This window comes from Ruditapes philippinarum, unplaced genomic scaffold (assembly GCF_026571515.1).
Source record: "Ruditapes philippinarum isolate M1 unplaced genomic scaffold, ASM2657151v2 ctg2432_1_1_1_1, whole genome shotgun sequence".
Taxonomy (NCBI): Eukaryota; Metazoa; Mollusca; class Bivalvia; order Venerida; family Veneridae; genus Ruditapes; species Ruditapes philippinarum.
In genome coordinates, this window is record NW_026852842.1 from 238,451 (window position 1) to 251,988 (window position 13,538).

The 13,538-nt window shown below is 35.8% G+C and overlaps 2 protein-coding genes across 2 annotated transcripts in view; both read right to left on the reverse strand.

Annotated features, from left to right (window-relative positions):
• Window positions 1-4,702, reverse strand: LOC132726025 (uncharacterized). The gene is made up of 5 exons (XM_060711273.1): window positions 4,274-4,702; window positions 2,976-3,634; window positions 2,452-2,535; window positions 1,839-1,961; window positions 1-926 (listed from the first exon to the last, which is right to left on the reverse strand). The coding sequence occupies exons 1-5, from the start codon at window positions 4,330-4,332 to the stop codon at window positions 739-741; spliced, it is 1,113 nt and encodes a 370-aa protein (XP_060567256.1). The 5' UTR covers window positions 4,333-4,702; the 3' UTR covers window positions 1-738.
• Window positions 4,528-13,538, reverse strand: part of LOC132725958 (uncharacterized) — a 24,284-nt gene continuing 15,273 nt past the window's right edge. The window contains exons 2-5 of the mRNA XM_060711189.1: window positions 10,035-10,069; window positions 5,643-6,135; window positions 5,111-5,229; window positions 4,528-4,563 (exon numbers count right to left, since the gene is read on the reverse strand). Coding sequence (XP_060567172.1) covers window positions 4,528-4,563; window positions 5,111-5,229; window positions 5,643-6,117 — 630 coding nt within the window. The 5' untranslated portion in view covers window positions 6,118-6,135; window positions 10,035-10,069. The remainder of the gene's footprint in view (window positions 4,564-5,110; window positions 5,230-5,642; window positions 6,136-10,034; window positions 10,070-13,538) is intronic.

Below are 13,538 nucleotides of genomic sequence, written 5' to 3' on the forward strand. Positions count from 1 at the left end.
CTTTGGTAATGCAAAGAATACTAAAGTAATATTATTTAACATTGTTGTGTCTTTTCACAAAAGATTAGTTTCATTCAAAATAACTTGTGTTACAGTTATTGTTCACTATTACCAATTTTATACACTGATATATACAGTTCACATGTGATTCCACTCAATAAAAGTCACTTCAACTTTTAAAGCAAATTGAACTTACTTTAAGCTTTTGCAACAATTTTGGGTACAAAAAAAACCCAAAAGAACTATATGTTGCCTTAGATCTAAAAATCATTAATGTACTTTAAAGCAGCAAGCCTCTAGATTCATGCTAATTTTCATGAAAAATTTGAAAACTTATTTCTGTGTTATATTTTTGAAGTAACAAAAAGGAAGCAATTGATACATTATCAATGTCACTTACCAATCGAGTTAATTACCAAAAAGTGGTCAAAATATGAATTAATACCCTTTAGTGCATTAATAAATTATAATAACATAACACAGTAGAAATATAGCTTTAAATACTGAAAAATCAGTCATTAATCGCACATAATACAGTAAAAAGAAATGCCAGGCTTTTTTAATCTAAACAATGTAACAATTTCTGCTTTTATCTCTTCATGAGGCTTATTTTTGATTGAAAAGTTGCTGTATTTATTTTTCTACCAGTAAAAAGATAAAGAATATGCATTTTCTCTCATCTTTGCTCAGAACAATTAATCCAAAGAACCTAAGAAATAGTTTTATTTGGACTTATTATTATGAATTAATCTTTTTATTATTTTTATTCCATAAATAGAGTGAGCAATGCTTCATGAAATTGTCTGCTGTCATATATGATAACTGATCTTTAATACGTTTGAGCCCAGCATTTGCCTGTTCATTTGTTTGGCTGTTAAGGTAATTAAGTTGTGGGTACAAGTCCAAACAATATCCGTAACTGCATCCTGAAAAGATATAAAGCAACTGATAATTCTTAAGTTAGATCCTGAGTTAGTCAAAGGTTTATTTAAAATATTTTTCATTACTTTGAATTTAGGATTATGTTTGGTTGGGTTTTACATCATACCAACACAGTATACTGGTCATTTGTTGACGTTCAAGCTTTACTGGTGGAGGAAGACCTTCGGTGCCCTTCCATGCATTATTTCAGGCACGAACGGGCACCTGAGTAGAACCACCGAGGTTCCATAAGCCAGTTGGATAGCTTCCCCACATGAAAGAATTTAAAGTCCCTGTCATGATTCGAACCCACAGCAGTAAGGAGCAAGTGGTTTGAAGTCAAAAACTTTATCCACTCGGCCATGGACACCCCTTAGGATTAGATATTTTGCAATTTTCTTTAATCATCTTAAAGCTGCACGCCTCCAGATGAGCAAAAATATTTTGACAAAATCAAACCTGAGAAAACTGTACTAATATTTAAGGAAAAGTATAAAGATTCAAAATTCTAGTAATTATTTACAGGGTATATGCGATTAATTACATATTTTTCAGTATTTAAAACTATATTTGTATTGCGTTACTAACGCAGTTAACGCCATTTTTGTGTATTTCGACCTCTTTCTGGTAATTAACATGGGTTGTTCATGCCATTGATAATTTGTAAATTGCATTCCTTTGGTAACTTCACAATATTATACTGTTAAATACATTTGAAAATTTTCATTAATCTGGAGGCGTGCTGCTTTAAATCAAATCTTTATAAAAGAATGAACAGACTTGAATCTACAGGCTAGTCTTAGAATGTTACTTAAGAATGTCCCGACACATTGCTAGAATTACTGTAAAGCAAAATTCTAAAAACTTCATATTCATAGTTTTTATCACTTTTAAGAAATAAAGTACAATGTACTTACCACTATGGTTATCCCAATGTAGCCTATCGACAAGGAAAATTGTATCTTTAAAAAACAAAGGGTCTCTACTGATACAATATGAATGCAGTGCACAAGCATTGTCATATATGACAATCTTCGGGGCTGAAAAGAAAGAACTATTTCTCAACAACAATAATGTGTCTACATCTAATAAAGAAGATATTACATCAATGACCACTGCTATCAAATGCTTCTGTTAGCCATTGAATCACATCATAGATAAAGATTTACTAAATCAATTTGTGTGTGCATATTTCTTATATGTAAGTTGAACAAAATATTTCATAGCATTATAAATATCAAAAATATCACTATTTAAAGTTATTCACAACCACACTGTCAAGTAGAATCTGAATTTCAACTGTGCAAAGTATTTATCAACATGTTAATATTGAGAGAAGAACTGTCAGTTGTGAAGACATCAACCAGAAAACAACAGCATATGTTATCAAAGTGCTAAAAGCACAATGATAATAGACTTCAGAGGGTTCTTTTGAAAGCTCTTTTAGAAATTGCTCATGTCCTTTGACAGTTATATTTGGAATGATAAAATGATGTATATAATTTTATATATTTGTGATACATTAATTACCTTTCTTAAATCTGGTTTTAAATATTGTAAAAGGTACATCAGGGGATTCATTGCTTTGCATCACCTGGAAACCATAACATACACCTGAGAAAAAAAATAGAAACTGTTAGATCCAATATAAATTAAATCAATACATATATAAATATTATAAGAATAATGTTGCACAATGAAAAATAATAATTAAATGCTACCATTATAAAATGAGCTTATGTTCAATATAAATGAGTTTATAAAGTTTAAAATCTCTGGGCGAGGATGATTACAAAATGTAAATACTCTCATCAAAAGCAAGAACACATGTCTACATGCCTGATATTCATTCAACCTACCATTAGCCCATATGTACTTTGAGCAGACGGCAAAAATAATAAGTTATAACTGCCAAAAATAGATAATCTGTTTGGAATAGTTTGACTGAGTGGTTTTAAAAAAATCTTATAAGGTACATGTATAAGTTTACATAGAGTGATAGGGAACTTTGGCATTGCTCAAGAAGAGTAAATGGTGACAGCATATTCACTTACCATGGGGGCAAAATAGAGTGAATACTCCAGGTAGCAAAGATGGATGGCCTTTGTATCTTTTCCCGCATGCAGGTTTCGATCTAGAGGAATCCAGAGAGTAAATGCCTCGGGCTCTACATGTGCGCAAAGATGGAAAAAATGACATTTCATTCTCCTGCATCTGTGTGTCAGCATAATTATCCTTGGAAAGATTTTCAAATGGATACAATGAAATTTCCAGCAATTCGTGAAGTAGTGGCATCATTTCTTCTGGAATGTGGGACGTGCTGCACTGTTCCATTATCTCATAAATTATTGGAATATGTTGGTGTAATAACTGCCATTTTGTCAAATCTTCTTTTATCTTATACCCAGATATTAAATCTTTCATAAGTGAGTACACGGTTTCATTGGGGTGGATATATGCACATACTGGTGAAGATGAAGATAATGATGTTACAAAAGTTCGGAATTTTGGTGGCAGCCTTAAACTTCCATCATCCACAGATTTAAGAAAGAGCACCAATGATGGGAATTCCTTCAAAAGATGAAACAATTCTTGTTTTTCTGGATTACTTAGAATTTTAGCTTTTTTGCCCCGCACAACTTCACCTCCTACAGCATACCTATGGAGAAGATGTCTTGTTCTTACATCTGGTAAGAATATGCGATCATTAAAGCTGGAAAGGTAAAGGAATTATATCCATTATCATATTTAGACTAGATCAACAAATGTCATGAAGAACTATCAGTGATGACTAGCATAAGATTTATTCATTTTTCTTTGGAATGAAACATTGATGAATGCCCTATAGCAGTCTTATTTATCTTACCTAAATGAGCCCATATTATCAAAAGTTGATGGCATTATTCAGGGACATATCTTTAACGATTCAATAAAGTATAAAAAAAATGTTAGAGAGCCATAATGGCCATTAAATGCTCAAGTGACAATATTGCCATTATCGATCAAAGACAGCTCTGGCAGCCATTGTGTCCTGTAGAGCTCAATACTTTTAGCCATTTTGTTAAAGGGCCATACAGCAATAATTCTGTACAGTTTAGTTGAAATGGACCAAGTGGTTAAGGAGTTGTCATTTAAAGGTTTTCTATTAAGCTCTGGTGACCATTTTTTTGTAACAGAGAGCAGTTTGAAAAATGTGGAAAAAAATTTCATATGTTATGGCTGTTTTCTTTTGTTCATGCGGCCTATCAAGCTTTGGTGATTATAATTTATTTTTCTTCTTACAACTGTTATTTCAAAGAAATGTATTGTAGATTTTTATCAAGCATTAGAAGTTATCAAAACATATTTATACTTAGATTTCCCTTTTGGGCCACTGTCTTTGGGCAATTCCGAATTTTTGAAAGTCCACATTCTTCTTTGAAAAGAAAGTGAGGTCCCGTCACAAATGACAATTTCAGGACCACCATCTCCTGGACAATCTGGACAGGAAAACCCTTCTGTATAGTCTATATCAAGCAAATTTAGATAGGAAATCCATAAGCAGCCCTCAGCTTATGATATGAGAAATCTTGTAAGATATTGCTATTCCCACAATCTGCATGGTTGTCAACAAACACACTGTAGTAAGTGTAAAGGGGCCTTCTGAAAATAATCACATTTTTGATTTAGGTAACAACTATGCCAAGTAGCCACAATGTATGAATCTTATTCTGTTAAAAGATCTCACAGATACATTGAATGCCTCTTTATTATTGAAATTCAAAAAAGTACTATCATGTTATTTTTTTATAGGAAATACAAATAAAAAAAAAAATCTATTCAGTGCTATGGTGTAGTGCAGATAAGTGCTCTCTTTTTTCCTCTGACAGTATAGACATGCCAATATAGAATTTAAAGAAAAAAGCTATGACAATTTTAGACAAGTAATGGTCTGTCTTAACATTTGGTTGAGTTCTGTGTGTTAGGGCTCCTTGCTAGGACTTGAACCTAGAATTCTTACTGGAGTAAGTGTGTTACCTTACACTACAAGAAGTAATCCCATAATAACACAGAACTGTACCTCCTACACAATTACATCATGGACTGAGATGATCTATGTGCTGGTAAATATTGAAATAAATGCAAGAGTTAAGAGTTGTTAAAACTAAACACAGTCCAGACCTGTCAAAAAAGCTGTGATTGTATTTACCTTCCATGTAGAAAATTGTGCATCATGCCCAACAAGAAAACTTCCCATATTCAATAAACAATCATCAAGGCCATCATATAATGTTACAGAATCGCAATTCAAACATGGTCTATAGAAAGCTGTCAAGAAAACAAAATTTGGAAATGTACATAAATGTCAAAATTTTTAAATCTTGATGCTTTTAACTCATATGCATGTCTGTTTCCTCTGTTAGGACCAAACTATATTTAACAATGCAGATTTCAACATAATTAAGCATAAAATAAAACAACAGTTTTTAAGTCATAATTTCTGTGCCAGTGTTCAAGATAATAATAAAAAAAAGAGCTTACACAGGGCGGGGACAACACTTGATTTTTTTATTATTCTAAAAGCAAACAAATAAGCAGTTTAAACAAATCTTTAAAAAGAAAAGTTAAGATTAAAAATTATCACATGTCTGTTTGGTAACAATTTTTTTTTGTCCACATATGAATCAAATCCATACCTAAACTATTACCAGAATTACAATATAAACTTATTTAGGCCTTACATGTCCCGGATCCAAAAAACGTGTTTGTGATGTACATAACATTTTCTGATGCGATCCATCTCTCGGCAACTGGATCTTCCATGTTTAAATTTCCTCGACAGTGGCGGCAGATGCTTTCTCCTGGAACGAAAACAGGTTGTCCAGCAATCATTTTTATATTCTGTGCCACTCCATTTTTAAAAATTGCTTTCCCTGCTTCGGACATATGAAATGGAATTTTTCTATATGAATGGCACTTTGTCATGTTTGCTTTTGGTTTACTTTCAGTTGCCTCATCAGCTTCAGATAGTTCCTGCAGTTCTTGAAGAGCAGGAATGATGGTGTCATTACTTGCACATAATTCTTTGATTTTTTTGGAATGTTGGCAATAATTTTTTTTGCAACAATAGCAAAAAAATTTCTTTTTCACATAGGAAATAAGACCATGTGATCTTAAAGGCTCACACCAAACACGCACAACTGGCACATCTTCCATTCTGGTTGCCTCTTCTACCTGTAAATGCAAAACAGGAGGGCCATCATGGCCTTGAAATCGCTCACCTGAGTATAAAAACTCCTCATGATAAGGAACAAGTAATATTGTAAACTTAAAAAAAAAAAGCAGGTGTCAAATTTAAATCTTAAACTGTTATCACAAAGTTCATATTTGTAAATGAAAAAGTGCATGCGTTAGAACATTTACTGGTTGCTATTGCTAAGGGAAAGCAACAATTCCAAAAGATGAGTTCATATTAGGAAAATAAAACACCCCAGGGCTTTTATTTGAACAAGCTTGGTAGACACCCATTAGTAGATGTTTCATGCTAAATATCTAACTTCTAGCTCTTTGGTGTTCAACCCATTTACAGTTGGACACTACGCTTTCCTCTTTTGATTACATCTGACGGGCCAAGTGGGAGACTATATGATGGACAGTTCTTAAAGCCCTTTGGGACTGAATTGCCTTAATGTTTGTCTTCTGTCTTGCTTCGTCGGGCCCTTGTAGGTGATTTTCTTGTTGCTCTGTCTTCCTTTAGGACATCGAGTACTTTTGTTATGGTCATTGGGTTTACTTTTATATGTTTCTACATGATCATTTTGGTGTTTTACTTATTTAACCTTTTGTAACCATAACAACTGTGAGAATTTCACTTGGCGGGGATTCATTTTATTTACACTGTCTCGTTTAAAGGAACATGGTGGGGCTAAGAGCGAGGTTTGGTGCACCATTAACCGGTTTAAACTCCCCAGTAGTCATCATTATTATGCTGCTGACCGTTCCAAGGCGGCGCCCCTCTGTGTTCCTCAGATGTATGTCTATGTTGTTTTATACTGTTTTGGTGACACTTTTGCTCGTGTCTCTTGTTGTTTCTCGTCTACGGTAAGTATCTTCCCTTTGTCCCTAGTTTTTATTTATTTTATTCCCCCCCCTTCCCCGTGTCTCATGTCCCCTTCCCCCGTGCCTTTTGACATTATGAGCCTTATATTAAATCATTTATTTGTTTTGTTTTAGTTCCTTATAAGTTACTAATTATGTATTCTGATGTAGTGGTTTGCCTGCCCGTACTCTGCCTTGTGCCCTGTCCTGTTTTTCTTTGGGGTCCTCCTGGGCTCCTTGCCGCTGGCGCTTGTTGCTGGGTCGGGTGGGGGCTGCGTTCATTGAATGCCGCCTTTCCTTGTCGATCTTGTTTATCATATTCTAGCTCTTTGGGTGTTTTTAAAAGAAGATTTTTTTTGGTTTTTACTATATACATATAAGGAAAATCAAAGACCCCCCTAAGACAGGGCCAATTTTGACCCCAGTGCTTTTATTTGTACAAACTTGGTAGACACCTATTAGAAAATGCTTCATGCCAAATATCTAAGTCCTAGCTCATTGTGTTTTTTTAAGTTTTTACTATATACATAATTATAAAGAAAATCAATAACCCCCTTGGGCGGGGCAAAATTGATCCCAGGGTTTTTATCTAAACATGCTTGGTAGACTCCCATTAGAAAATGTTTCATGCTAAATATCTAACCTTTACGTTATACATATAAGGAAAATCAAAGATCCCCTAGGGCTGGGCCAATTTGGACTTCAGGGCTTTTATTTGAACATGCTTGGTAGACACCTATTTGAAGATGTTTTCATGCTAAATATCTAACCTCTACAAAAAATGTACCTCTTTGGGTTTTTAAAAAGGAGAATTTTTGTAAGTTTTTACTATTTACATATAAAAAAGACCCCCAGGACTCTCCGTACATTTAATCAATGATGTTATATTTTCGATCCTTGAAGATTGTTCAGCACGACATTATTGTTGTGCTTGTGGTATTTTTAGTTTTAACTTTTCGGCATTTTCTAGTTGGGTGGTTCCAATATTCCTACTTGAATAATGTTGAATCACTCTTAGGATATGTTGCCTGCCTTTTAAAATTGTCTTTTGACGTCTTATCTGTGATACGCAGGCTTCATAACCTCTGATCCCCTTTCAAAATTCCATTTTATTTAGTTCCGCCCATTGTTTTCTCGTTAAGGGCACACGCTTTTTATTACTTTGGGACCATACGCCGCTTTTCATGGAATGGCACGACTGTGTCACATTGAAGGTTCCATGATAACCGCCGTATGAATACATCTGCGGATGTTTCTAAATTCCAAATTTTACTATTTCACGTTTAAATGTTGAATTCTGCTTAAGCCGGTGCTAGGGGGCGTGAACGGTAACTTGCACTTTCCAGTACCGTCCATGAACAGGCTCAATCAAACCGAGCCTGCAACATTTTCAATTTTGCCGTGTTGGGCTTTCTTTAGGGATTCTGTATTTATCAATTTTATGATCACATCCGTGTTATTTGTGCCGTGTGGCGGCTGTAAAAAGTCTCCCCGTACATTTAATCAATGATGTTATATTTTCGATCCTTGAAGATTGTTCAGCACGACATTATTGTTGTGCTTGTGGTATTTTTAGTTTTAACTTTTCGGCATTTTCTAGTTGGGTGGTTCCAATATTCCTACTTGAATAATGTTGAATCACTCTTAGGATATGTTGCCTGCCTTTTAAAATTGTCTTTTGACGTCTTATCTGTGATACGCAGGCTTCATAACCTCTGATCCCCTTTCAAAATTCCATTTTATTTAGTTCCGCCCATTGTTTTCTCGTTTAGGGCACACGCTTTATATTACTTGGGGACCATACGCCGCTATTCATGGAATGGCAAGACTGTGTCACATTGAAGGTTCCATGATAACCGCCGTTGAATACATCTGCGGATGTTTTTAAATTCCAAATTTTACTATTTCACGTTTAAATGTTGAATTCTGCTTAAGCCGGTGCTAGGGGGCGTGAATGGTATCTTGCACTTTCCAGTACCGTCCATGAACAGGCTCAATCAAACCGAGCCTGCAACATTTTCAATTTTGCCGTGTTGGGCTTTCTTTAGGGATTCTGTATTTATCTATTTTAAAAGAGAATTTTTAAAGTTTTTTCTTTCCGTTGCCATGGCAACCACAGTTCTGCATTGAACAATTTTCAGAGGTGACCATCAAAGGAACATTTCTGTGAAGTTTGAATGAAATTGGCTCTGTGGTTTATGAGCAGATGTTGTTTACAGTAGAGGTTAACGGATGGCGGACAGACAGCACATGAATAGCAATCACAAAAGCTCACCTTGTCACTTTGTGTAAGGTGAGCAAATAAAAAAAACAATTTATTTAAGTTAGATATTTGTCAACATCAATTCAATGTAAGCAAGTTATTCCTTAATCATTCATCAATTAAGACATGTACATTAATATATACATATTTAATAATGCTGAATTGCAACAAAGTTTTAAGATATATTTTGCTAGGACATTTAATAGTAGTGAGTCACAATGTTCTTTAGTATGTGAGTCACATTGTTCTTTTGAGTAATTTCAACTTGAATATATTATTACAGTCTTTAATTCCATTTTATTTAGTTCCGCCCATTGTTTTCTCGTTTAGGGCACACGCTTTTTATTAATTGGGGACCATACGCCGCTTTTCATGGAATGGCACGGAAGTGTCACATTGAAGATTCCATGATAACCGCCGTATGAACACATCTGCGGATGTTTCTAAATTCAAAATTTTACTATTTCACGTTTAAATGTTGAATTCTGCTTAAGCCGGTGCTAGGGGGCGTGGACGGTAACTTGCACTTTCCAGTACCGTCCATGAACAGGCTCAATCAAACCGAGCCTGCAACATTTTCAATTTTGCCGTGTTGGGCTTTCTTTAGGGACTCTGTATTTATCTATTTGTTGAGTCCCAGCCAGATGTTGCAGAGAAATAGCACAGAAATGAAATTCGGATGGACAGATAGACAGATGGTTGGATGAACAGACTGATAACGCCCAAACAATATCCCCCTTTTGATTCCATCAGCAGGGGATAATAAACTTACATCTGGATAATTAGCAGAATAACCATGCTCGTCATCTGAAAAGAATTACAACAGTAATAATTAATAAATCAAAAAGGACAATATATATATAGACTTATATATAGACTACGCTTTCCTCTTTTGATTGCATCTGACGGACCAAGTGGGAGACTCTATGATGGATAGTTCGTAAAGCCCTTTGGGACTGAATTGTCTTAATGTTCGTCTTCTGCCTTGCTTTCGTCGGGCCCTTGTAGGTGATTTTCTTGTTGCTCTGTCTTCCTTTAGGACATTGAGTACTTTTGTTATGGTCATTGGGTTTACTTTTATATGTTTCTACATGATCATTTTAGTGTTTTACTTATTTAACCTTTTGTAACCATGACAACTGTTAGAATTTCACTTGGCGGGGATTCATTTTATTTACACTGTCTCGTTATAGGAACATGGTGGGGCTAAGAGCGAGTTTTGGTGCACCATTAACCGGTTTAAAACTCCCCAGCAGTCATTATTATGCTGCTGACCGTTCCAAGGCGGCGCCCCACTGTGTTCCTCAGATGTATGTCTATGTTGTTTCATACTGTTTTGGTGACACTTTTGCTTGCGTCCCTTGTTGTTTTCTCGTCTACGGTAAGTATCTTCCCCATTGCCTCTAGTTTTTATTTCTTTGATTAAACCCCCCCCCCCCTTCCCCCGGTCTCCTGTCCCCTTCCCCTTTGTGGGCCTATTATTATTTTCTTTGAATTCCTAATCAGTTACAAATTATTTATCATTTAATGATTAACGTGTCTTTGCCCTGTCCTTTTTATGTTTGGGGTCCGCCTGGACTCCTTGCCATTGGGTTCTTGTTGCTTGGTCATATGGGGGTTGCGTTCATTGAACGCCGCCTTTCCTTGTTGATCTTGTTTATCATATTTTTTTTACTCTGGAATAAAGAGAGTTTCATGCAAAATATTTTAACTCTATCCTTTATAAATTAGAGAAGATGATTATATTTTCTGGTCCTTCGGGATCATTGATACCAACACTATAAAGTGTTGAGAATTGAGTACCGCTCAAGCCGGTGCTAGGGGGCGTGAGGGATGTTGCACTTATTCATTATCCCTCATGTACAGACTCAATCAAACGAGTCTGCAATTCTTATGTTATTTTGTTTGTGATTAATGCTTCCGAGGGATCACTTTGTTTCCAGAATTTTATACTTCACAACAGCAGGTGTCAAGTGCGTGTGGCAGCTGTAAAAAGTTTTGCCCCGTACTTCACTTCAGTGTTGTTATATTTTCTGGTCCTTCGGGATCATTGATGCCAGCACTATTAAGTGTTGAGAATTGAGTACCGCTCAAGCCGGTGCTAGGGGCGTGAGGGATGTTGCACTTGTTCATTATCCCTCATGTACAGACTCAATCAAACCGAGTCTGCAGTTTTCATGTGGTTTTGTTGCTTCCGCGGGACACTTTGTTTCCAGATTTTTATTACTTCACAACAGCAGGTGTCAAGTGCCGTGTGGCAGCTGTAAAAAGTTGCCCCGTACTTCACTTCAGTGTTGTTATATTTTCTGGTCCTTCGGGATCATTGATCCAGCACTATTAAGTGTTGAGAATTGAGTACCGCTCAAGCCGGTGCTAGGGGGCGTGAGGGATGTTGCACTTGTTCATTATCCCTCATGTACAGACTCAATCAAACCGAGTCTGCAATTCTTATGTAATTTTGTTGTGATTAATGCTTCCGAGGGATCAACTTTGTTTCCAGAATTTTTATACATATAAGATAAACCTATGGCTCCCAGAGGCGGGGCTAATTTTGACACAAGAGACAAAATTTTAACAAATTTGGTAGAGTACTTAAGATGATATTATTTAACAAACATTAAGCTCTAAAACATGATTAACAAGATCGACAAGGAAAGGCGGCATTCAATGAACGCAGCCCCCACCGACCCGCAACAAGTGCCAGCAGCAAGGAGCCCGGAGGACCCCAAAGAAAAACAGGACAGGGCACAAGGCAGAGTACGGGCAGGCAAACCACTACATCAGAATACACAATTAGTAACTAATAAGGAACTAAAACAAAAACAAATAAATGATTTAATATAAGACCCATAATGTCAAAGGCACAGGGGAAGGGGACATGAGACACGGGGAAGGGGGGGGGGGGGAATAAAATAAATAAAAAGTAGGGACAAGGGAAGATACTTACCGTAGACGAGAAACAACAAGAGACACGAGCAAAAGTGTCACCAAAAACAGTATAAAACAACATAGACATACATCTGAGGAACACAGAGGGGGCGCCTTGGAACGGTCAGCAGCATAATAATGACTACTGGGGAGTTTAAACCGGTAAATGGTGCACCAAACCTCGCTCTTAGGGTTTATGGTTTGACTTGAATTTTTTCAGAGTCTGAGAGTGTGAAAATTTCTGATGGAGTTGGCAAAGGGCAAAGGGCTTTGGCTTGCCCAGCTTTAGACAACACATGTATATTTAAAAGAAAATGAAATAAAAAAAACAATTAAAATTTTTTTATATAGAATGCGATACAATAATGAAATTTTCAGTATCAGTTTAGTTGACCGCCGCCATTTACTATGAAACTCAATGATAATATTATTAATAGGCGGGGTATTCCAATAACATAACAAATCTCAACTTTTCGGGTTGAAAACGGAAACATTGCATAAAATGACAAATGACACCTTTAGAACGGATAAATGAAAGAAACTTTTTTAACGACTTCCCCGTTCATAGGCTTTGCCTAATTTCATATTACAGAGATCTTGGCCTTTAATCAGGATATGGCATTGTCTCTTTTTTCAGCTCCAATTTTTCGGGGAAGAGGCTCGCATATATAAGACTAGTTCAATAAATTTAGAATCAAACCTACTCCGGTGCATATTTCCAAAACATAATACAAACAAATAGGGAGAAGTGAAAGAGGGTGATATGGTCATACATTAAACTAACTCAAATCAAATCAAAATTTATTTATTGTCTGTATAAATATATAACATTTTACAAAACATAATCTATGTTTAGGCACAGGAACTTGAAATTCTATCAATATTAATGATAATATCCAAAATATACCCCCTATACAGTATAAATAAACTGTAAATGGTGTTTATTTTGGATACTATCATTAATATTGATAGAATTTCAAGTTCCTGTGGTAAAACTTTTGACAGACTCACCTCACGTTGTACATAAAGATAAGACCATGACCTTTATGATGAGTTTACCATAGTTCTGGCTTTCATAACTTTATATGTCGCTTTTATTTTGACGTTGTAAGACAGTAAACAGGTCTAGCAGTACTATAAACCTGTTCGGTGAAGTCTCTTTAGCTAAGTTTATTCCCTGCGATCTAGAGACCGTATTGGTACGCGTTTTACTTTTGAGGCATGGAGGAGCACGTGACCTGTTTTCGGTACATGGAGGAGCATGTGATCTGTAAACCGTACATGATTGGTTAATTGACCTCTCCGAAAAAACCTAGCTAAATACCGTTTGCCGTTAGGATTTACCGAA